This window comes from Equus asinus, chromosome 21, assembly GCF_041296235.1.
Source record: "Equus asinus isolate D_3611 breed Donkey chromosome 21, EquAss-T2T_v2, whole genome shotgun sequence".
NCBI classification, from domain to species: Eukaryota; Metazoa; Chordata; class Mammalia; order Perissodactyla; family Equidae; genus Equus; species Equus asinus.
Genome location: NC_091810.1, coordinates 48045787 through 48070723, shown reverse-complemented (window position 1 = coordinate 48070723; position 24937 = coordinate 48045787). Strand labels below are relative to the sequence as shown.

General features: G+C 37.1%; 1 protein-coding gene across 13 annotated transcripts in view; it reads left to right on the top strand.

The window, feature by feature from the left end:
• DOCK3 (dedicator of cytokinesis 3) overlaps positions 1 to 24937 on the top strand; it is a 438078-nt gene that overhangs the window by 196970 nt on the left and 216171 nt on the right. For all 13 annotated transcript variants that reach the window (XM_044754125.2, XM_044754132.2, XM_070493006.1 and 10 more), the window contains one exon: positions 16819 to 16967. In XM_044754125.2, the coding sequence (XP_044610060.2) occupies positions 16819 to 16967 (149 nt within the window). The remainder of the gene's footprint in view (positions 1 to 16818; positions 16968 to 24937) is intronic.

Genomic DNA, 24937 nt, shown 5'->3' with positions numbered 1-24937 from the left:
ATTTGTTTCTCTTATTTTTAAAGAAAAAAAATTATAACTAGCTTCCGTCTACCTTATTCAGAGTAGCACATTTTTCAAAAGTAAAAAATTTTTGTTTCATCAGGAAGATATAGAATTTTTACGTATAAAGTTTTTTAAAACAGGCAAACTAAAGAATACTTCTTAAAGGATATATACATAGTTAAAATATGAAGGAACAAAAGGTTGCAAATGAAGCCCATGGTTACCTGTAGGAGATTGAAAGGATTATTATTAGGATTATTAAAGGATGTGCACATGGTAAGGCTCAAGGATAAAGGCCAGATGTGGTGCCCTGGCAAGGGTGCCATGGTCATAATTTGGAAGCACATCTAGAAGACTTGGTAATGTTTTGGAGCCATGTCAGCACCAGTGTTTTTTGGAGGGAGGGCAAGGAATGTGGCATGGTAATAACTACACTTAAGAGCACTTACTAGATTCCAGGCACAGCTAACCACTTAATAACCCTAGACAGATGCTCTTTTGTTGTTGTTAATTGTTAAAAGGATGAGGCAGCCAAAGTCACACAGAGGTTAGTAAACTTGCCCAAGGCACCACAGTTGGCAGAATTGAAATAGAAAACTAAGCATTCTGACCTCAGAGCCAGTACTCTTACCCACTGTGCTATATTGTCTCTACATTAAAAAATTATAAAACTCCAGAGCAAGGCTTAGTGGTAGTGTTGACAAAAATAATCCATAACCAATCTATAAATGAAAATTGGGGTGAGTTTATTCTGAGCCAAATGTGGGGACCGTATAGCCTGGGCCTTCCTTCCCGAAGGAAGGAAAGGCACCAAAGAAGTGGAGTGTACAGAGTGGTTATATATCCTCAAAGAGGATGTTTCACATGTGATTGAAATGTCCCTTTTACAATAGTCACAAGACTGCTTTGTTGGCACAACAATTGATGGACACGGCAGGTAGTAGATCTGCTGTCTCAGTGGACCCAGCAGGGTGGCAGGTCTGTTGTGTCTAGCTGGGTGGTCACAGGTGAGGACAGCAATCAGTTCCTAGCCTAAGGAAAGATGCTTATTCTTAAGGAAATTCCAATTTGGGGAGAAGTTGCACCTTTATCTTAAAGGCCTTGGTTCTTGTCTTTGGGACATAGCAAATGTTTAAAGCACATATACAATGCACGCTCAATGGCCATGTCAGGCCCTTTTGGAAAAACAAGGGCTGAATTAGGTTTGCACCAAATGGCTTCCTCATATACTCCAGTATATCCTATTGCTTGCCATTTCTATTTGTGAGTAAGAAGACAGGAGATGGTCTGCATAAATTTCACAGATTGAGTGTTTTTATTGGTGATAAACTTGAGGGGTAAATGGTAAAGTGTGGTAGAGTGGGAGAGAGAGGTAGTTTATGTTTTTTTTTAAATTTCCCAGCTGTTTTGTTTTTTCTTTTCAGTGGATGAGGCAGAGTCATTTAAAAGGGCTAGAGCAGACAGGTAGGATTTAGCACAACAAAATCCCTTTATACTCTTAGAATTACGGCCTTGTGTGAAAGTACTGTTTATGATGTGTCTCTTGATAACTTTGATGCAAATATGCACCTTCTGCCTTTTCTCTTTCTTTGTTGCAGCAGGGTGACTCATATCCTGAAGTAGCTTGGTTGGCAGTGTGACTGCTGTCATTTCTGCCATGTATCTATTGTCACCAGAGTGTGAAAGCTGTGAATGGACAGATGCTATGCAGTAGTCAAGAGACAAAGCTTTCTCCAGGGCATTCTTCTGCTGTAGAATGTGTTTCGTTTCTCCTCCACTCTGGGAATGAGATGTATAAGTGGTCTAGCTTTTTGTTCATTGTGACGGGATCATTGCACTAGTACAGGTTTGGCTGGTTTCATTTGTTAATATTTAAAGTAGTAAACAGCGGTGAAGGCTGGATTGAGACTCCACTTAACTTTGTGACCCAGAGCAACCCACTTGGTGTGGAGGATGGAGGAGCGCCTTTTATGGTAGGGGTTATTTAATTTCATCTTTAAAAAAAAAAATCAAAGATATATGTATATATGAGATTTTAAATCATATATTAAAGAGGACTAGGCATTTAAGAAAAATAATAGTTCTTGGCCCTGTCTCTCCCTGTTCCTGAGTCTCACTCCACACCCATTTTATTCAGCTTTTTAACTATTTCTTCTGATATTTCATATTTCTAAATAATATTCTTTTAATGTATAGCTTGACTTTTTCTATTTTTAAGTTTCATTTAATGATCTCCTCTTATAGAAGGTAAAAGTTAAGCTCTGAATGTTCTTCTCCATGCACATATACTCTTCCCCTCCTCCGATACTTCCCAAACAGTTATATCACCATTATTTTGGTTAAATCAGTATACAGTTGCTACTATGCCTGTGTAACTAGTGCTTTCACATCTGAGCCACATAGTGAATTAAGGCTCCTTTCTTGTGTAACTTTTGGGTTTTTTATAGTTAATAATTGTTTCTCTTTTCATTTGTTTTGTTTCCTAAGTTTCCTACCTAACCTTCTGGCAGAAATGAAAATCTCCTTTGAGTATATTCAAACACTTTAGTTATTTTAACAGTTTAGTGTTTTTTTTCTCAGTGTCATCACTTATGGAACCTTCCAACTTTCTGTGTTAAGGTAGCAAGAATTTTCTTTGCGCCTCTCCTCAGTCCCTTTGTCTCCTGAATTAAACCAGTGTCATCTTAATTCTTGGTTTACTTCCTTATTTGATGAAGCACTTTCTGCCTAGTGTCCTGAGGAAAGAATGTGGGATAAATTTTTTTGAGATTTTGTATATGTGAAATGTCTTTAGTTTACCCTTACCTTTATTGATAGTTTGGCTTGGTATAAAATTGTTGGTTACAAATAAAGTACAGAAGTTTTAAAGCATTGCTTCATTATTTTCCGGCTTCCAATCTTGTTGTTGAAAAATCCAGTGTCATTCTAGTTCCTAACTCTTTAATTGACAAATTGTTTTCCATGAAAGATTTTAGGATCATCTCTTTAGCCCCAGTGTTCTGCAATTTTACGGTGATGTGTCTTAGTTGTATCTTTTTTCATTGATTATGCTGGCTGGCTACTCAGTGAGTTCTGTCATCCTAGAAACTCCTTTCCTTCAGTTCTGGGAAATTTATGTATCACTTTGACAGTCTTTCTCTCTGTTTTCACAGTTCTCTCTTCCTAGAACATTTCTTAGAATTGGACATCCTGGAATGATTCACTAATTTTCTTATATTTTCTCCCCTATTTGTCCATTGTCTTGCTTTTTTTGTTCTACTTTCTGGCAGAATTCCTCAATTTTTCCTCAACTGAATTTGTTTTAAATTACAGCTATCCTATTTTTAAGTTCCAAAAGCCCTTTTGGGCTCTGGATCTTTTTCTCTTTTTCTGTTACTGTATCCTATTCTTATCTCTATGCTTTCCAAAAATATTAATTATTGTTTCTTTGAAATTTTCTTTTACTCCTGGCATTGTTTCTGTTTCCTCCAATTTCCATTTTTATGATTGTTTGGGTCTCTTTCCTTCATGTTGGAACTTTCTTCCTTAGATGGTATCCTTTTCTATTCATATTTAAGAATAAGGCATTAAAATGTTACAGAAACCTCTGTGAATGGGACTAGTATTTACTAACTGGTGGACATTACTCAAGTGATCAGAAGAGGGCCTGGATTTTCATGGAAGAAGGAGAGTACCTATCAGTATTTCTGGGTCTTTTCCCCTGGGCTGAGTTTTCCCAGTGAAGAATCCTGTATTCTCCTTCCTAGGAAGGTATAAGCCTGGCTGTTAACACTTTGGGAGCTCAGTAGAGGAATGGGCACCAGGGGTCCCATCATTTACTACCTAGTCTTTGACTTAATTTCTTTGTTTGGTGTCCTTCAATGTATAGACTCTGTTTAACTTTGCAGAGAGTAAACTGTCATGTGAGAAAGCTATCAGGTAGAAAAAACCTGGGGGAATAGAGTAAGGGTGATGATCTGAAGGTCTTACAGCCTTTTAAAAGGGTTTTAACTAATTCTCCTGTTTCCATTCCCCAAGCACACCCTCCAGACCCACCTCACTGACACCCACACCCACATATACATCTTCAAAGGTTCTTGGCACCTCCAGTCTCTGAGCCTTTCTGCACAGATAATGGGCTTGATTCTTACTGATTTCCTTCCTACTCTCCCACTACTTCCTACTCTCTCCACCTGTCTTCCTCACCCTGTCACCAGGGCTTAGTTTTCATTCTTTCGCTTTCTGCCAAGTTGACTACTTTGCAACTTTCATCTCTAACATTTGGACTAATTGGGGCAGGATTGGAAAGGATTGAGGCAGGCTTCTTATTGGTCTCTGTATCTAAGAAAAGGTACCTAGAGGAGACAGATTAGATGCTGTCTTTAGGTAGGGGTTCATTCTTTCTTGTGTAGAAGGGCTGACTGTGAGCCTGAGAGTGCCTTAGCTGTCCACAGCCCACTGTTAGGTAAGTCTGCCCTGCTTAGAATTGTGCATGGGTGCCCTTGGCAGCAGCAACTGCAGCCTACATTTTTCTTATCACTAATATTTTCCCTTCCTTTCAGTTGGCTTTTTCTTCTTCTAATAAGGAAGATTCTTATTTGTTCTAGGGAAAGAGTTTGATCAGCTTACTTAAACTAAGATAGAAAGAGTTTTAAAAGTCTTAGCTCTCCTGCAAATATTTGTGTTATAAAAGAGGATTGAAGTTATAAAGGGTATTATTTTGGTTATCAACAAGTCTATAAGGGAGGATTTGTTTGGGTTGTCAATGGAGTGAGGAAGACATCCTGGCCCCTGAGAGATGGAGGAGTAAATATGTATGTCAAGCAAATAGATTGTGTAAGCACACCCCCATATTAGTGAACAGTTTAAAAAGAATTTCATTACTTCTTTGCATTTTTATTTCTTGCAAATATGTTCTTGAAGATCAGTGTGAAATAACTTGAATGTAGATATTGTTTTGTTTCACAGAAAGTTCTCTTTTGAACTCAGTTTCAAGCCTTTGCTAGCTATGTCATTGAACAACCTAAAATGAGAATTTAAATTCCTGTGCTTAAAGATATCTTTGGCATAAAGGTCCTTAGGGTTGCAAGTATGGCAGTTTAGATATTTTTATATCTGAAAATGAGTCTTAGAGCTTTGCTGCATAGTATAAACATTTTGAATAGGATTCAAGGTAAGAGACTTGATTATTAATAGCAATAAAAATGGAATACTGGAGAAGTTTGAATAAATTCAAGTTTTTAATAGTTAATTTGTTAACAAAAAATAAAAAATAAGCCATCTACCTAGATATAAATAAAGGAATGTTCAAAAGTAGGAGGTAAAATGGAGAGAGATCTGGGAATCTTCCGTTAACAACTTGAACTTTAGATGCAATGTTTAACTTCCATAAAATTGATTTTCACCTAAAGTTTTTAGTACTCATGGCAGGACATTTGTTCTCTTTGAGGAGAGCAGTACTTTTGATGTAATTTTCTTTTAATTAGATTTTCATAATCTTATATTAGCATATATTAACCAGTCTTTATGCGTATGTAGTTTTAAAATAAAGGCAGCATACTTTATGATAGATACTCATTTACTAACTCAGAGGCATCAGTACAACACAACTTTTCTTTCCACATTGGGTTACAAGCAGTTTAGTAAAAATAATTTTTAAATCAGGAGTATTAAAACTCAAAATATGTCTACAGAGTTCCAGGGATTCTTTCACAATGATGAGGCAAATTCTACTTGACGTGCGGTTGTGAAGTAGTTTAATTATTCTAAATTTTTGGTTTCTGCTGACTCTTTAGTATACTTTGCAAATGCTCTGTGACTGTTCTTGACAAATACAGGCTATAGAGCTTTTGGAGAGAATGAGTGGGTTGCTAAGATGGGCTACAGGTTTCTTATCTGATATGTGGTTTGCAAATATCTTCCCCCAATTGTTGGGTTGTCTTTTCGTTTTGTTGATGGTTTCCTTTGCTGTGCAGAAGGTTTTTAGTTTGATGTAGTCCCATTTGTTCATTTTTTCTTTTGGTTCCCTTGCCTGGTCAGACATGGTACTTGAAAATACGCTGCTAAGACTGATTTCAAGGAGCATACTGCCTGTGTTTTCTTTTAGAAGTTTCATGGTTTCATGTCTTACATTCAAGTCTTTAATTCATTTTGGGTTGATTTTTGTGCATGGTGTAAGATAATGGTCTACTTTCATTCTTTTACTTATGGCTGTCCAGTTTTCCCAACACCATTTATTGAAGAGACTCTCCTTTCTCCGTTGTATGCTCTTGGCTCCCTTGTCGAAAATTAGTTCAGAAATGTGTGGCTTATTTCTGGGCTCTTGATTCTTTTCCATTGATCTGTGTGTCTGTTTTTGTGCCAATACCATGCTGTTCTGGTTACTAAAGCTTTAGAGTATATTTTGAAATCAGGGAGTGTGATACCTCTAGCTTTGTTCTTTTTTCTCATGAATCCTTTGGCTAGTTGGGGTCTTTTGTTGTTCCATATAAATTTTAGGATTCTTCGTTCTACTTCTGTGAAAATGTTGTTGGAACTTTGATTGGGATTCCATTAAATCTATAGATTGCTTTAGGAAGTATGGGACACTTTAACTATGTTAGTTTTTCCAATCCAAGAGCATGGAATATCTTTCCATTTCTTTGTGTCATCTTCAGTTTCTTTCAATGTTTGATGGTTTTTGGTGTACAGGTCTTTCACATCTTTGGTTAAGTTTATTCCTATGTATTTTATTCTTTTTGTTGTGATTGTAAATGAAATTGTATTCTTAATTTCTCTTTCTGCTACTTCATTGTTAGTGTATAGAAATGCAACCAATTTTTGTAGGTTGATTTTGTATCCTGCGACTTGACTGTATTCATTTATTATTTCTAAAAGACTTTAGTGGATTCTTTAAGGTTTTCTATATATAAAATCATGTCATCTGCAAAGAGTGACAGTTTCACTTCTTCTTTTCCAATGTGGATCCCTTTTATTTCTTTTTCTTGCCTGATTGCTCTGGTTAGGACTTCCAATACTATGTTAAATGAGTGGTGACAGTGGGCATCTTTGTCTGGTTCCTGTTCTTAGAGAGAGATTTCAGTTTTTCTCCATTGAGGATGATATTAGCTGTGGGTTTGTCATATATGACCTTTATTATGTTGAGGTATTTTCCTTCTATACCCATTTTACTTACAGTTTTTATCATGAATGGATGCTGTATCTTGTCAAATGCTTTCTCTGCATCTGTTGAGATGATCATGTAATTTTTGGCTGTCTGTAGATATGTAGTTTTATTTCGCGGCTTTCAATTCTGTTCTATTGATCTGTGTGCCTGTTTTTGTACCAGTATCATGCTGTTTTGATCATTTTGGCTTTTGTAGTACATTTTGAAGTCAAGGATTGTGATGTCTCCAGTTTTGTTCCTTTTTCTCAGTATTGCTTTAGCAGTTCAGGGTCTTTGGTTGCCCCATATGAATTTTAGGATTCTTTGTTCTATTTCCGTGAAGAATGTCATTAGGATTCTGATTGGGATTGCATTGAATCTGTAGATTGCTTTGGGTAGTATGGACATTTCCCCATTAAGTATGATATTGGCTGTGGGTTTGTCATATATGGCGTTTATTATGTTGAGGTAATTTCCTTCTATCCCCATTTTGTTGAGTTTTTATCATAAATGGCTTTTGGATCTTCTCAAATGCTTCCTCTGCATCTATTGAGATGATCATGGTTTTTTTTTATCCCTCACTTTGTTAATGTGGTGTATAACATCGTGGTGTATTGATTACTGTTTTGATCTCCTTACTGGTGATTGGTCTATTCAAATTTGCTTCTTCTTCTTGGTCCAGTTTTGGAAGGTTGTATGATTCTAAGAGTTTATCCATTTCTTCTCGATTATCAGATTTGTTGGCGTATAGCTTTTCATAGTATTCTCTTAAAATCTTTTGTATTTCTGAGGTGTCCGTTGTAATTTCTCCTCTTTGATTTCTGATTTTGTTTATTTGAGCCTTCTCTCTTTTTTTTCTTGGTGAGTCTAGCTAAGATTTCTCAATTTTGTTTATCTTTTCAAAGAACTACTTCTTGATTTCATTAATTTTTTCTATTTTTTTTAGTCTCTATTTCATTTATTTCTGCTCTGATTTTTATTATTTCCTTCCTTCTGCTGATTTGGGGTTTTGTTTGTTGTTGTTTTTACAGTACCTTTAGGTGTACTGTTAGATTGTTTATTTAGGATTTTTCTTTTTTGTTGAGGTAGGCCTGAATTGCTATAACCTTCTCTCTTAGAACCGCTTTTACTGTATCCCATAGATTTTGGCATGTTGTATTTTCATTTTCATTTGTCTCCAGGTATTTTTTAATTTCTCCTTTGGTTTCTTCATTAACCCAAGCGTTGTTCAGTAGCATTTTGTTTAATCTCCACATTTTTGTGACTTTTCTTCCTGTGGTTAACTTCTAGTTTCCTACTTTTGTCGTCAGAAAAGATGCATGGTACTATTTCAGTCTTCTTAAATTTATTGGGACTTGTTTTGTGGCCTAAGATGTGATCAATCCTGGAGAATGTTCCATGTGCATTTGAGAAGAATGTGTATTCTGTGGTTTTTGTATGGAATGTTCTATATATATGTACTAAGTCCATCTGGTCAAATTTGTCATTTATGGCTAATGTTTACTTATTGATGTTTTGTTTGGATGATCTATCCATTGGTGTAAGTGGAGTGTTAAAATCCTCTACTATTATTGTGTTACTGTCTATTTCTCATTGTATGTCTGTTGGTAATTGCTTTACATATCTAGGTGCTCCTATGTTGGGTACATACATATTTACAAGTGTCATATCGTCTTGTTGGATTGTTCCCATTATCATTATGTAGTGCCCTTCTTGGTCTCTTGTTACAGTTTTTGTTTTAAAGTCTATTTTCTCTGATGGAAGTATTGCTACCCCTGCTTCCTTTTCTTTGCCATTTACATGGAGTATTTTTTTCCATCCTTTCACTTTCGTTTGTGAGTATCTTTAGGTCTGAAGTGTGTCTCTTTATGCAGCATATATATGGGTCTTATTTTTTTATCCATATATATGGGTCTTGTTTTTTTGTCCCATTGGCCACCCTGTGCCTTTTAATTGGAGCATTTTGTCCATTGACATTTAAAGTAGCTATTGATAAAAATGTATTTAATGCCTTTTTTTGCTTTTTTTTTTTTTCTGGGTGTTTTACTAGTTCTTCTCTGTTCCTTTCTTCTTCTCTTGCTCTCTTCCCTTGTGGTTTGATGGCTTTCTTTAGTAATATGTTTGATTTCTTTCCTCTTACTTGTTTCCTTATTATAGGTTTCTGTTTGTGATTATCATGAGGTTCCTATATAATATCCTACCTATATAGCAATCTGTATTGAGTGGGATAGTCTCTTTAGCTTGACGTCTAAAAGCTCTACTCTTTTACTCCCCTCCTCCCACATTTTATGTTTTTCAAATCGTATCTAATCTCTTGTTTTGTGTGTTTCTATCCACTTCACTCTTATCATTGAAATGAATAATTTTAGTACTTTTGTCTTTTAACCTTCATATTATTTTCATAGGTGGTTGATTTGGTACCTTTACTATATTTTTGCCTTTACCACTGATTTTATTGCCAAGTTTTAAAAAAATAATTTTATTATCCCTATTTGTGGTCTTCTCTTTCCCACTTAAATAAGTCCCTTCTATATTTTTGGTAGAACTGGTTTCTTGGTGATAAACTCTTAATTTTTGCTTGTCTGGGAAGCTCTTTCTCTCTCCTTCCATTCTGAATGATAACGTTGCTGGATAGAGTATTCTTGGCTCTAGGTTTTTTTCCTTTCAGCACTTTAAATATGTCATGACACTCCCTTCTCGCCTGTAGGGTTTCAGCTGAGAAGTCCACCGAAAGCCTTACAGGCTTTCCTTTGTATGTCGCTTGTTGCCTTTCTCTTGCCGTTTTTAGGATTGTCTCTTTATCTTCAGTTTTGGACATTTTAATTATAATGTGTCTTCGTGTGGACTTCTTTGTGTGTATCTTATTTGGTGCTCTCTGTGCTTCCTGTACTTGGATGTCTGTTTTCTTCCTTACGTTAGGAAAGTTTTCAGCTATTATTTCTTCAAATAGATTCTCTGCCCCTTTTGTCTGTCTCTTCTCCTTCTGGGACACCTATAAGATGAATGTTAGTGCACTTGATATTGTCCCAGAGTTCCCTTAGACTCTTCTCATTCTTTTTAACTCTTTTTTCTTTTATCTGTTCAGCTTGGGTGATTTCCTCTAGTCTTTTGTCCAGCTTGCTGATCTGTTCTTCTGTATCGTCTACTCTGCTATTGAGTCCCTCTAGTGCATTTTTCATTTCCAGTATTGTATTCTTCATTTCTGATTGGTGCTTTTTTATATTTTACAATTCTTTGTTGGTGTTCTCACTGTGTTCATCCAGCTTTCTCCCAATATCAGTGAGCATTCTTATAAGTTTTTGTTAGAACTCTTTGTCAGGTAGGTTGCTTATTTCTGTTTCATTTACTTCTTTCTCTGAGGTTTTGTACTGTTCTCTTGCCTGGAATGTATTCCTTTGTCTCCTCATCATGCTTCTTTCTCTGTGCTTATATTTATATATTAGATGAGTCAGCTACATCTCCTGATCTGTGAGAACTGGCCTTATGTAAGAGAAGCTTTCTGAGGCCCAGCAGTAAGCCTCCCTCTCATCACCAGTCCAAATGATCCTGGAGTGACCCTTGTTTGGGCTACTTGTGTCCCTGTCCTGTGGCAGGGTTGCTCTTACTGCAGGTACCTAGGCAGTCTAGTCTTTCCCTCCCTGGCCGGCTGTTTGTAAATCAGGTTTGGGGCGCCCCAGCACTGTTGGCTGCAAGGTCTAATAGCACACTCCTGTTGCAGTTTTCCTGTTAATTGGGTAGGTGCCTAGTGTAACTGATTGCCAGGCTCAGGGGTTTGCAGTTGCTGTAGGCTTCAGCCTGCAAGGCTGTTGTCAGCACTCTTAGGATTACAGCTGAGTGGGCCTGACCCTAGGCACAGGAGCACCCAATTGTTTCAGGCTTTGATAGGTGGGGCTAACCCTCTTTGTAGCTGTTTGTGAAGCTCAGGTCTTCTGCCACTGATAAGCCTTACTTGCGACAGGTACACAGACACTCTCAACACAATCCTGGCCTGTGCACACTTCCCAACCCCCTTGAGTGTATCCACTTTCCTCAGAGGCTGCCACCTCTCCACCAGTGCCCCCCACAGTTCACCTGGTCCTCATACAGGCCCTGCCACACAGAGGCAGACACATTCACCTGCCTGTAGAGGATCAAGGCACGCAGTCTATACAGGCCGACAAGTAGCCTCAGGGCTTACTGTTGGATGGGGCTGGTCCCTAGGGCCTACCCTGGCTGAACTGGATTAAATCTGTGCTCTAGTGAGTGTGGCAGACCCCTGGGCTAATGGGCCAGAGGAAGAGCTTCAATGTCGTCTTCCAGTGTCTCTGTCAGCGCGCCTGTACTAGGTCACAACAATGGATGCCACCAATGTCTCAGTCTCTGGAGAGGTCTCACCTCTCACCGAGATGCACCCACTGCCTACCAGGTGAGTTTCTCTTCACCAAAGGACTGTTCAGCCTTCTTTCTGGTGATTTTAGGTTGCTCTCTGAGATGGGTGAATTAGTGAATGAGCCTTTTAAGAGCTGGGTTTTTTCGGCTTTCTCTGATAGCTTTTCTAGGGGTATTCCCCATTGTGGTTAATAGCCAGCGAAGCCAGAGAGCAGGACACTCATCTCAGTTGTGCTGAGTCTGAAGCATGCTTATAGTGGTAATGTACCCCCCCCCCTAAAGTCCCCATTCCTCCAGGGAGGGCTACATACCTTAGGGTGGCTCCCACCTGGCTGCCTATGAATCTCTGTGGCTCATGAAGGTGGCTTTTTTTGTCTCCAGAAGCAATTTCTCCTTCTTCCGCTTCAGTCAAGACTGTCCCTTGTTGTGAGGGTTCTTTTTATCCAGTTTTCAGTTTTCTCTCCGGGGTAATAGTTCCAAACATTGTTGTAACCTGGTTGTGTTCGTGGGAGGAGGTTAATTCAGAATCTGCCTACACCACCATCTTGATGAGATCTCCTTTTTTTTTTTTTCCTGTTTTTATTTTATCAGTGACAGGAACTAGGGATGCAGGAAAGCTGAACGTTAGTGCCCAACCTAATTATACTGTTATTTTAATCCCCTCAGAGCAGACCTTTTAGTAGACAAGGATTGTTCAGCCTAAGTGGGATATTCAGCTGTCATGTGGCATCAAGTGATCCTAGGTAAATTGTGTGCTCTTTGGCCAGTCACCCAGATTGCTCACCTTGAATAGTATGTGTTACTATTAGAGAAGAGAACTCTCCTGCTAATAAACCCAAGAGTGCAGCGTGGTGTCAGAGCAATGCTGGTGGAGCCTTTAGTGCTAGGGCTTCTGGTCAAAGAGGTTGTTAGGTTGGCCTGGACAAATAAATTAGCAGCAAATTGGTTGTCATAATAGTGCTGCTTTCTGATTTTATGATCCATTTCATTGTAGTGCAGGGATAGCATTCCCAGCTTTATATAATTAGAAATAGTAACATAGTCTATTGTAAAAAAATACTGTACAATTGTTCCAGTTATCTACATAACAGACTACCCCAAAGCTTAGTGGCTGAAGACAACTATTTATTATATTTCATTCTTCTCTTGATAGAATGAGCTTAGTTGGACAGTTTTTACATAGGGTTTCTCATTCCGTTGCAGTCAGATGTTGGTAGGAGCTGTAGTCCTCTGAAGCCTCGACTAGACTAGGCATGGTATCTAAAATGGCTGGCTCACTCACTCAGCTGGGACTGCTTACTGGAGTGTCTCCTTGTGGCCTCTCCTTGTAGCTTGGACTTTTCACAGCGTGGCAGCTGGATTCTGAGAGGGAACCTCCCAAGAGTATGTATTCCAAGAGGCAGGAAGCAGAAGCTGCCAGGCTAGTTAAGGGCTGTGCCTAGAACTAGCCTAGCTCACTGCTGTTGTGTTCTGTCAGTCAGAGCAGTCTCATGACCTGCCCAGGTGCAAGGGTGTGAAGAAATAGACTCTACCTCATATTGGAGGAGTGTAAAGGTCACATTTTTGCAGAAGATCTCTTGGGGTGGAGATATTATAGTCATCTTTGGAAAATATAATCGTTTAGAAACTCTTGATTAAAAAAATAACTATATAGTGCCTTAAAAGATTATATTAGTATATTCTTGCATTGATATTGTTTATATGTGTGTTGCATAGATATTGTGTGTGTGTGTGCATATATACACATACACATAAATATATATATACACACATACATATAAACATGATATTTCCGTATCAATTTCAGTATATCAGACATACTTCAGTATACTTTGCTTAAAAAGAAACAACTGTACTTTATTTTAATTTTTTCAAATAATTTTATTGAGATCATAATGGTTTATAACATTGTGTAATTTCGAGTATACATTATTATTTATCAATTTCTGAATACACTTCATTGTGCTCAACCCCATTAGTCTTAATTTTTATCCATTACCATACATTTGTGCCCCTTTGTCCCTTTTGCCCAACCTCCAACCCCCTTCCCCTCTGGTAACTATTAATCTGTTCTATTTATCCATGTATTTTTTATCTTCCACATATGAGTGAAATCATGCAGTGTTTGTCTTTCTCTGTGTGGATTATTTTGCTTAACAACTGCACTTTTAATTAGTGTTCACAAATCTCAAAACCATCTGGCAGTTGAATCAACTTTCCCCTACCAATTTGCGTTACCACTCTCTGTGAAACTGTTTTACATATTCTCCTCTAGTCTCAGACCTCTAACACCCCCTCCCACCCCACTCACTCTGAGCTATGACCTTGCTTTTTATTTCTTTGAGAATTAAGCAGCCAGAGAAAAAATTTAGTTCTCCTATCACCAAACCTCTCAACTACTTGTGTTATTACCCGTATTCTATGCTTTTCCTCTCTGTGACAATAGGTAGAGTATCCAGCCTAAGCAAAACCTCCCCTGTTGCCCAGGACCCATCTCTTTTTGGCTACTCAAAGATTTAACACCTGCATCATCAAATTCTCCCTCTCTTCTAGATCATTCCCTCTAGCATACAAACAGCCTGAAATTTTGTCTCATCTTTAAAAACTTCCCCTTCATCACACAACTCCATTCTGCTGCAACATTTCTCTGCTGGAAATGCTGAAAATTCTCCAGAAGGGTTTTCTGTGCTCCGTCTCCATTCCCTCTTCTCCCATTGCTCTTGAACTCACTCCAACCATTCTATCAAAACTACCTTTGTAGAGGTCATTGATGGCCACTACAGTACCAGAGCCAGTGCCCAATTCTCAGTCTATATTTTATTTAACCTCTCAGTGCATTTGACAAAGTCCTCCTTAATACCCTGTTTCCAATATTCTCCTGTTTTTCCTCTCACCTCACTGGTTACTCCTTACTTTCCTCTGCTAGATACTCTCACTTTTGTGACCTCTAACTCAATGTCAAACTTAACATGTGCAAGTTGAACCTTGTTTCCCTCTTTCAGACATGCTCTCCAGGCCAGGAAAAAGAGTGATCATTTACTACATTCATATTCTACATCTATCAGCAGATCCTGACAGGTCTACATTCAAAACTTGTCAAAACTCCAAGCCCCCACATTTTTACCATCACCATTCTTACCTTCATCCAGTCAGCCATCATCCTATGGGTTGTTGTAATAAATAGCCTCCTGACTGGAATTCCCACTTTTCTCTTCGTCTTTTCCTGGTTTATTCTCAACAGAGCTTCAGAGTGATACTTTCAAGACTTTAGTCATATTACACCACTCTTCTGCTCCAAATCACCAGTGGCTTCCCATCTTGCTTGGAATATAAACCAAACCTCTTAACATGGCTTACAAAGGCCCGCCTAATCTGATCCCTGTTGCCTCTCTGACTGCATCTTCCTTGTTCACTTTGCTTCAGGTGTACTGACCTCTCTGTTCTCAATGAAAATGCTGAGTTCACTTCCACATCAGGGCATTTGCTCTTGCTGTTTCATATGCCTCTAAAACTTCCCCAGTTTTCCAAAATGGCTACACCTTATTTCATTTAGGTTTCTATTTAAAGTTCAGCTCCCAAAGAAACTTTTCCCTGGCCACCCTACTGGAAGTGATAACCTTCTTCCACTCTCCAGCCAGTCCACCCTTAGCCACCCACTGTCCCTACTCTGCTTTAATTTTCCTTCGTAGAACTTATTGCTACCATTGTATATTTGCCTGTGGTCTGTCTCTGCTCTCCAGAATAAAAGCACCATAAGAGGTAGGGATTTTTGATCACAACGAAGTGAAAGCACTCAGCAGGTGCTCCAGAAGCATTTGTTAATTGAGTGAGTGAATCAATGTTTGTGTATGTATGCAGTGGATTATTGTATATGGTTTGATGGGAAAAAAATAATTCTGACTTTCTATAACCTAGACAGGTGGCCCTGTTTTATCAAAAAGAAATGCATGTACTGGAACCAAACACTACATTGCCTTTATTGCTTATCCTCAAGATCTCAATTTTCCAGATGATACAATTTGCTTAGGCTTGTTGCTTTTTGAGGTGGCAAGAATTTGTGAGTTCTGACCTTCTGCCTGCGTTGTGTACCATCAAGGTGCTTAAGTTTTCTTCATATGTTCATTGAGTGAAGACAGGGCAGCATGCTATTTGAAATGATGTAGTTAGAGTGGTTGATTTCTAAGATCTTCTAGTTAAAAATTTTTCTTTAAGATGGACCTTTAAAAGTCTAATGTCTGTTAGATGGTTTTTAAGTAATATGGTGTTCCAAACATTTTACTCATAAGATCATTGCACATAAAAACTAACTGTTTCTACTGGTTTGTAATTTGCTTTATAATTAGTTTTATTTATAGCCGCTTAAATCAAGCTTATTTTGGCAAGCGTCTTTTTTAGGGGAAATCTCAGATAGAAACTTTACTAACACTGTGGTACAGGTTGATCTGCCTTTAAAAGCATTCTTTATAGATAAATTCTAAGAATTTTAATTATCATATAAATATATGCTTCTCTATAACAGAAACCTAAAATTCCAAAATCAAGATTTCACTTGTGAGCAAATAGGGCTTTAGTTTTTAAATCTATATTCTTAAGTAAATATTTTTGCTCAAGTTCCTACTCTCATGGCACTTATATTTCTTATTTGTAAGGTTAAAATCTCTATGATGTCCATAATTAAGCTTCTTAAGATGTTTCTACTTAACTCTTAAAAAGGAGACATTTTTTATTAAACTGAAAAGGTGGAAATCTCTGACACTAGGAACACAATTTATTTACAGAAAGCTAATTAAAGCTAGATAAGGCCTGGAAACCTGAAGTGAATCTCACTCCAGAGACTGCAGCTTTGTGTTGAAGCCTTAGTTCCTTCAAAATAGGGCAAGTGATTCTTTCTCTCTTTCCCTCAACTTGAGTATCCCTCTTGGGGAAACCAGAGATGTTACTGGATGGGTGAAATCTTTGTTGTTACATACAGAGTAACTTCTGTCAGGCAAAACAGCTCTAGGCTTCTGTGTAACATTCCATTCTGATTAAGTTTAGTAACTTTGATTTACTGGAAAATGAATAGTCCAGGATGGAGTAAAAATAAACAATACTTTGTATGATCCAGATCAATTATATTGCTTATTAGATGTCACTGTGTGGAGGTTTTTAGACATTAGGAACTAAGGGCTTTGTTTTAAGACTCTTAAATAAGCTCTTCTTTACATTGCCTAAGAGATTCAGAGAAATGAGCACTTTCCATATTTTAACTACTTCTTTCTCTTTTTTCATTCCCTTCCTGTATCCCTTTTTTATTTCATCCAATACCAAAAATGCCCTTCCAGAAACACAAAGTAGATCTTTTCTACAAGCTACGCCATGTGATGAATGAACTTATTGACCTTCGAAGGCAGCTACTGTCTGGTCACCTGACTCAGGATCAGGTGAGGGAGGTTAAGCGGCACATCACCGTACGCCTGGACTGGGGTAATGAGTAAGTATGAGTATCATTTGGGCATCTCTTAGTTTCATTTCTGATAACTCATTTCTCATAGATTTTGTACCTGATCAGAGGTTCTCTTTAATGATTAAAAGATGTTGTTATATTCTCCACTAAACTTTGATCATTTTTATTATAAGTAACTGTTTCTTTTAGTTTAGCAAAGGAGACTCACTGTTTCTACTCACAGAAACTCTCTCAGCCTCTATTTTCACTTCTGGAAAATTAAATAATTGGACTATATTATCCTCTGAGATCTCTTCTAGCACAAATTCCTTGATTCTAGACCTCAGTAATCAGAATACATTTTTATTTCATCTTTTAGTACCTTTTTTTCCCATGTGAATTTGGTGTCCTTTACATTTTATAGCCATACAATGAATATGAATAAGCATATACTACAAATGGGAAACTGTCTACATCTGTACTTTAGGATATTCTTAACTAATTTGTCATTCAAAAATAGTCCTGTGTTATGCAGTGTGTATGATTATTTGCTATTGCCATAAAAGTAAAATTCTAAGACTTTGGCATGGAAAACTAGAGTAGATAGTTTTCTGATTTTATTTCTTTCTAGATTTAATATTGATATAATTTTCAGGAGCTGTTGTCATTCTCTTAAAATCGGGTACATTGAACTTTGAAGTGACCAGGTTGCTTCCTATTTAAGATACACACACACACACACACCCCTACACATACCTCAAGTGTATTTTAGTACAAGTCTTTAGCTCCTCTCCTTCTCAAGACATCGTTTAAATTATAGAAAATTTTAAAAAATGGGAGGGAGCCTAGCAATGATGGAGATAGATGAACCCATTTCTAGAACCTGGAAAGTAGATAACTAGTGACAGAGGATGCCCCAGTATATGTGAAGGAAACTTTAGCTAATTAACCAACTGGTCTGCCCTGCAGGTTCCAGAATCATGGAGGATGGGAGTGTGCCTTGAAACTTAACAAAGCGGAATTGCTTAAGTATATAAAAGGAATAATCTACCACCATGAGCAGAAAGCCTGGCAGCCAGGTGTTTCTCTTTCAGATAAACAAATACACAGAACAACTGCCTGGGGGGATACTGGGAAAGTTTGAACTGGGAGCTTATTGCAAAGCCCTTCATACTGTGGCATTTAAGGGTTTCAAAGTGTAATGACCAGATCACTTCCACATACTAGAAGGAGAAGCTTGCTAGTCACCCACCCATGTACAAAAAACTCCCCACACTTCTTCTAGTGCCTTTTAAACTTGAATGGACAATCAAATATTATCAGGTATTTGAAGAAATCCTTCCACAGGGAAGAGAGACCAGTATAAACAAAATAGCTTCCCCTAGAGGAAATAACCTGACCTCAGAGAGAACTAAAGAACTTTAAAAAAAATCTCTGAGTATCCTCAAAGAGAATTAATATCCATTATGTAGAATGAAATGCTTTGAAAAAGTAATGGAGAACGTGATTTCCAAAATAAAGCATTCAGGAAGAAAACAGAAAGATAATTTTTATGTTATCTCTAGGGAAATAAAACAAAAAGATGGGAAATAGTTGAGGAAAGAAGAGCAATACAGAGGTTCAATCCAGGGGGTCCAATATCAGACATTATAATTTCTAGAAAAAGAACAAAGGCAGTAAAGAGGAAATTCTAAAGAAATGACAGAAAAGAATTTCCCAGAGCCAAAGAGCAGGAGCTTTAGGATAGAAAGAAACCACCAAATACCTAATATAATGAATGGGTCGGGGGGAGAAAACCACAGCAAGGCATGTTAGGATATTTCAGTATTCGAGGCATGAAGAGAAAATACTAAAAGGTTTTCAGACAGAAAAACAGGTCTTCTTACAAAAGAATAAGAATCACACCAGTCTCAAAAGTTTTATTAGTAACACTGGATGCTATTAATGAAGTAATATCTTCAAAATTCTGTAGGGGAATAATTTGCCAGCCAGAATTTTATAAACAACCAAATTATCTAATCAAGTGTAAGGGCCAAATAAAGCCATTTTAAAGTATTCAAGGATACAGAAATTACCTTTCATAGCCCCTTTCTTAGAAGGGACTTGAGAATGTGTTCTTGTAGAAGTGGAAGAGAAAATCAGGAAAGAGGAAACAGAATCTAATAAGCAGTGGATCCAACCAAGAGTGGTACTGTTCATCAGTAGAGAGGAAAAGTAAATGGGCTATTTGTGACCTTTTGAAGTGATAACATCCTATCTTTGTTTGTTTCATTAAATTACACCTTCTCTTGACTGTTAATAGGGTTGCTTGGCACACACCACAGACTTCATGTGTAATATTACATGGATTTAGGTGTACCATAGATAAGACAGTATTCTCTATATCTATCTTGGGGCAATAAAAATCTTAGCAAAATAGAGTATGTTAACTTACAGCATAACTACTGATCCTGTCTCCTGCGTTTCAAACAGTACTATGTTATAAAATGGGATCATTTCATTTACTTAAAAAATCAATAATAGTAATAATTGCAAACATAACTTTACTATGTACCAAACAAATTGTTATACTTGAACTGAAGACACACAGTGGTATAAGTCATTAGGTTGCAGTTTAACTACAGCTATACATACCAGTAACTAAAGAAGAGAAATATTTTAGAAATATCAATACCTCTTTATAATAAAACTTGGAAAACAGACCAATCAGATTTTGCAGTCAAATCTGAAAACATAAAGATGATAGCTTGAAAACAAGTTCAAATTATATTTGAAAAAGTCAAAGACCATTATACATACCTGCCAGTAAATTAAACAGCTATTCCACCTTCATTAATAAATTTTTCTCAACGAGAGTGTGTATGTGTGTGTGTGCGGGGGTGTGTGTGTGTGTTGGGAGGAGCAGTTATATGTCCATTTTAATAAATAAAAATTAGGAACATAGTTTCATGCCCCTCCCCAACTTTCCTTCTCCTTCCCCTCTCCCCTGTTCCCCTCACCCCTTCTGTGTATCTTCTTCCTTTCTTTCTCCCTCCCCTTACACTTCTTTCCTTCCTCTTTTCCTCTTCTTTCCATGTTCCCCTTTTCCCACAGGTGGAAAATATAATCACCTAAAACCTTAAATGAGAACTTTGTAGGTCTGTCATTATTAATGAAAAAAGACATATTGTCCCCAAAACTGATAAGACTTTTCTATCTGGTTCTCACTTGAACTAACTTTTTAAAAAATTTTCCTTCTTACATTGAAAGAAGAGATGGTATACTGCAAAAAATAGTCATTTCATACCGTTAGGTTACATAAAGGAGACTGTTCCATGCAACACCTGAACACTGATAAACATATCCATTGTTCCTATTTTATGCCCTGATAGTTCCACACTTCTTGTTCCACCCCACTTTTATAAATGCCATAAAATATTGAAGCTTAGCATATGTTTGCAAGTGGTGAATGTGCAGTGTTTGCTAAATGTATTTTTACATTTTGACTGATATAATTAATATTAATTATATATCATTTTAAACTTTTATGCCTTTTCTGTAAGCTCTTACACAGATATTATAGCTCTGCCTTTTCAGAACCTATTTCAGAAGTTACTAATAACAGCTTTTAATAGTTTATTCAGTACCTCTACCTGTATATTACTGTAGCAAGTGCATATTCTAACTTATATGCACTGTTACAATGAAATGCTATTGTGCTCTTCCTAGACAGGAGCTCCATTTTACCTAACGAGGAAGCTGAGGCTCAGAAGTACTTTTTCCAGCGTTGCATAGTGAGTGGTAGAGCTGCTGTTTGCACCCCGAACTGATCTCAGATACTTATATATGATCTCAGATACTTATACTTTATGTAGAACCTGACCATCTATCTGATTTTTTTTTTTTTGAGGAAGATTAGCCCCGAGCTGACACCTACCACCAATCCTCCTCTTTTTGCTGAGGAAGACTGGCCCTGAGCTAATGTCCATGCCCATCTTCCTCTACTTTATATGTGGGACACCTGCCACAGCATGGCTTGACAAGTAGTGTGTAGATTTGCACCTGAACTGGCGAACCCCAGGCTGCTGAAGCGGAACATGTGAACTTAAGTGCTGCTCTATGAGACTGGCTCCCCCCCCCCCCCATCAGATTATTTTTAAGTGTGAGTCTTAAAACCAGATAAATTATTGCCAGTATTTCTAGTCCGTGAGTTATTTCGTCTTTGTTCTATTCTCTTAGAGTGAATACTGTGTGTCCCATCTGATTTAGCACTGAGTTAGAACTTCCAAGGATAGAAACTAAACTGGTACTGTACTCTTTTATTTAGAGTTTGCATTAAATGCAGAGCTCTACATATGTACATAACAATAATTTTTATTTTGTTTCCCGAGATTAGAAATTATTATTTATCTGGCCAAAAATTGGAAGAGTCTGGGATTAAATTTATGTGGCTTAAACTTGGCCTGTTTGCATATGTGTACACTCATTTCATAAGTGAAAATTATTAAAATAATATCAGGTAGAAATCAGCACTTACTATGTTCCTAAAATTTTAGAAACTTAAGATACAAGAAGGGCATGAGCAAAGTTGTGTTCAAATTAACTAGCCATTATCTCTGCTCGGGTCTCCTGTTCAAAGAATAATATTATCAGTTAATTACATCCTCTTCAAGAGAATTTTAAATAATTTGTCTAGCAATGTAATTTTAATGGGTTGATTTAATATTTTCAACATCGTCTCTAAAGATGTTAAAAATTTCTTCTCAGTCTCTAACCACATCGCTATAGTAAATATAGCATAGCTAAGTTAAAATTGCATTAGCCTAGGACTGACACAACCTAATTGATTTTTGCCTTAGAAAAATATCTAAGTAAGAAATATTTTATTTCTGGAATAATTTATAGGATTTTTGTATTTCTCCTATAGGTAGAAAGTACAGAGTTGAATAAAATGTAAACATTTTATAAGCTTTTGTTGAATTAGAATTATGTTTCTATAGATTATAAATATCAAATGAAATAATTGGTATCTTTTTATTGTGCAGTCACAATGTTTAAAACAAATCATCAATAAATATGTAATTCTAGTTTTTTTGTTCTTTCCATTTCCCTCCATCATATTCTTTCCCTGCTTCCCCTCTCTTTTGTACCTTCTCTCTCAGATTTTCATATATCCTAACCAACCCTTATCGCTTTCTTCCTGCTTAGTTTATGTCCCTCGCCAAGGAATTGCTCTTGGAGGAAGCAACACAAGCAGTAGTTTGGGTTGTAGTATGCAGAAAATTCTGCCACCCCACCCCTCATCCCAACAAGTTTCCTCTGAGTAGATTTTTAGCTAGGACTCAGAAAAATTTATGGCTCACTACTTTCCCTTTAAGGGCATGGTGATATTTTCCAGCTTCAGGATATCTGAAAGTAGCAGAAGTCTCCAAAGACTTCTTAGAGTTGTTCTTATACAGGGTGTTGTGCCCATCAATCAGTATCTTGCCCTACTGAAGAAGTCTGAGATAACTATTTTAAAGTGTGTGTGTGTCAGAATCCTTCTGTCAAGTTATCATGTTCAAGTGATTACCTTACACACACACACAGACACTCACTCACTCTGCATCTGTTTTGCCTACTGTCATACCCTGCACTTAGCACAACACCTGCACTTGGTAGGCACTATGCAAATGTATCTAAGTAATAAAAGGGTTTTGTTCTTATACCTGGTGGCTACTCTTTCACCAATCTGTGTTTGTTTCCTTCTAGATTGATGTATTGACACAGAATCATTCCTCAAACTATTATGACTTAATTGATCACAATCACTTGCAGCCATTAGTACTTAACTTTCATAGTTATTGGTAGAAAGGCAGCAGGTGTAGTGGAAATACTGTAGATTCAGAGTAAGACAGATCTAGCTTGAGATAAACGCAACTCTGCTCCCTTAATTAGGCCACCTAGTTAACCTCTCTGGGCTTCAGTTTCCTCAATTATGAAATGGGTCTAATACTGTCTACTTCCCTAATGCTTACAGATGATATACATAGAATGCCTATTCCAAGTAAATGTTTGGTAAAGGGTAGCTATTACTAATTATATTTTATTATATTTTTATTATATAAATATAAAATATACCATGCTTTCGTTAGTGTAGTTATCTGTATGCTGTCTTTACTATAAGTATTAGAAAAGGACACTGCCCACAGGAAATCTTAGTATATCCAGCCTTTCTCAATGATTCTGGAGGAGAACTAAGTCCTAATGTCTTAAAACATCCATTGTATGTAATTAATTAACTTCAAATTATTTTCTCTGTTCTGTGGTTCAGATAAGGAACCCTAGAAGAAAAAGATACAAATAGAAAATAGAATAGAATATAGAATATTCAAAAGAAATGTAAAATTCAAAGAATTTGATATAGAGATTCTGGGCCCTTACAGAAGTACACCTGAAAGAACGTAGGACCAGGAGTATGTCTCTTATTCACTGCTTTGTCCCTAAGTTTAACACAAGAGCCTGGAATAAATATTTATGGAATTACTGGAATGGATGGATGAATGGTCAATGGCAGGTGGTGAGAGGAGACTAAATATTTTTGTAAAGCTTGTTCAACTAAGACCGTTTTTGAAAACTCAGCTCTGTACTACATCTATATGTAGCTGTACATAGATGTATGCCTCCTGCTTGTGTCTAGCTGTTTGAGTCTTTTTTTCAGACACTATAGCTGTTTGATCACCATCCCTATACTTTAAGCCATATTTGACTAATGACATAATACATAATGATAATAATTATAACAGCAGTAGCAGTTCACAATGCCAGGCAGTATTTTGAGTGCTTTACATGGGTGAATCCTTACAACAGCCTATGATAGTAGCTGAGACAATGTGACTTGATCAAAGAGCCAATATACAAACCAGGCAATCTGTCATCAGGTGTCATGCTCCTATTAGACCCATGCTCCTAACTGCTGTGCTGCACTGCCTCCCTTTGCTGTGAAGATAGAAAAGAGACTAAGTTGACCATTCCCTGCGCTTACTGTTCACTATTCTTAGAGTAAACCATAGGAAGAAATAGCCAGGAACCTCTTTTTCAGAGTTGAAATTTGTAGTGAACTTGTCTTGCTTCTCACTGTGCATCTCTACCTTCTCCCAATGAGGACAATCCTCCAATTTAACTTTTGAAAACTACTCTTCCTTCATTGAGACAGTCTTAGTAGAAGGAACTCAGTCTTCAGTTTTGTCAGATCACCCATTAATCATTTTCTTATTTCTTGAGATAACGAAATCAAGAAACTAAAAGATACTGTGCTCTAGCATTGTCTAGGAGAGGGAAAACACTCTGCTCTCAGGGGAGAATTGGCGGGATGAATACGAACATTTGCTTGACTCAAAACTGCTGTATTCCCTGTATCCAGCACCCTTGGTGGTACATGACAGGTCCTAGAGAGTTTCTGTGGTGTGAGTGGATGGGTATATGTTTAGATGGTTGAATGGACAAGCAAAAAAAGCAAAGGGTGTCATAGTGCTGAGAGAGAGTTTGGCTAGAAGCCAGTCTCCAGAAAGGTCCATCACTATGTGTGGCACACTGCCATAGAGCACATACACTCAATCCTGGCCTTATTGAGTTAGATTCATCTGGATTTTTTTCTTAAACTGTTGCACTGAAAAAAATCTAGTTTTATTGGGTTATTTACACAGTCCTTTTTGTTACTTAATTGTAATATTTAGACTATCTTATATATTTTTTGACTACCAGTGGTTAAAGAATATGTATGAAATTTTGTCTCTTCATTTTTGTATTTAAAAAAATTTTAATAGAATGGCTACAGAAAACTTGGAAAATTTTTTAAATGATTAGTTGTGTAATTCCATTTCCCTAATACAAATACTAATATCATTTTTGTGATCTTTCTACTGTTTTTCCACATGCATATAAAAGCATTTTAAATGTTCAAGATCATATATGCAAAATTAGCTTTATAATGTAAATTGCTTTTTATGACAAGAGAGGTAGAAAAGATGTAATTCAGCTCTTTGTTAGCTCTCCGTGAC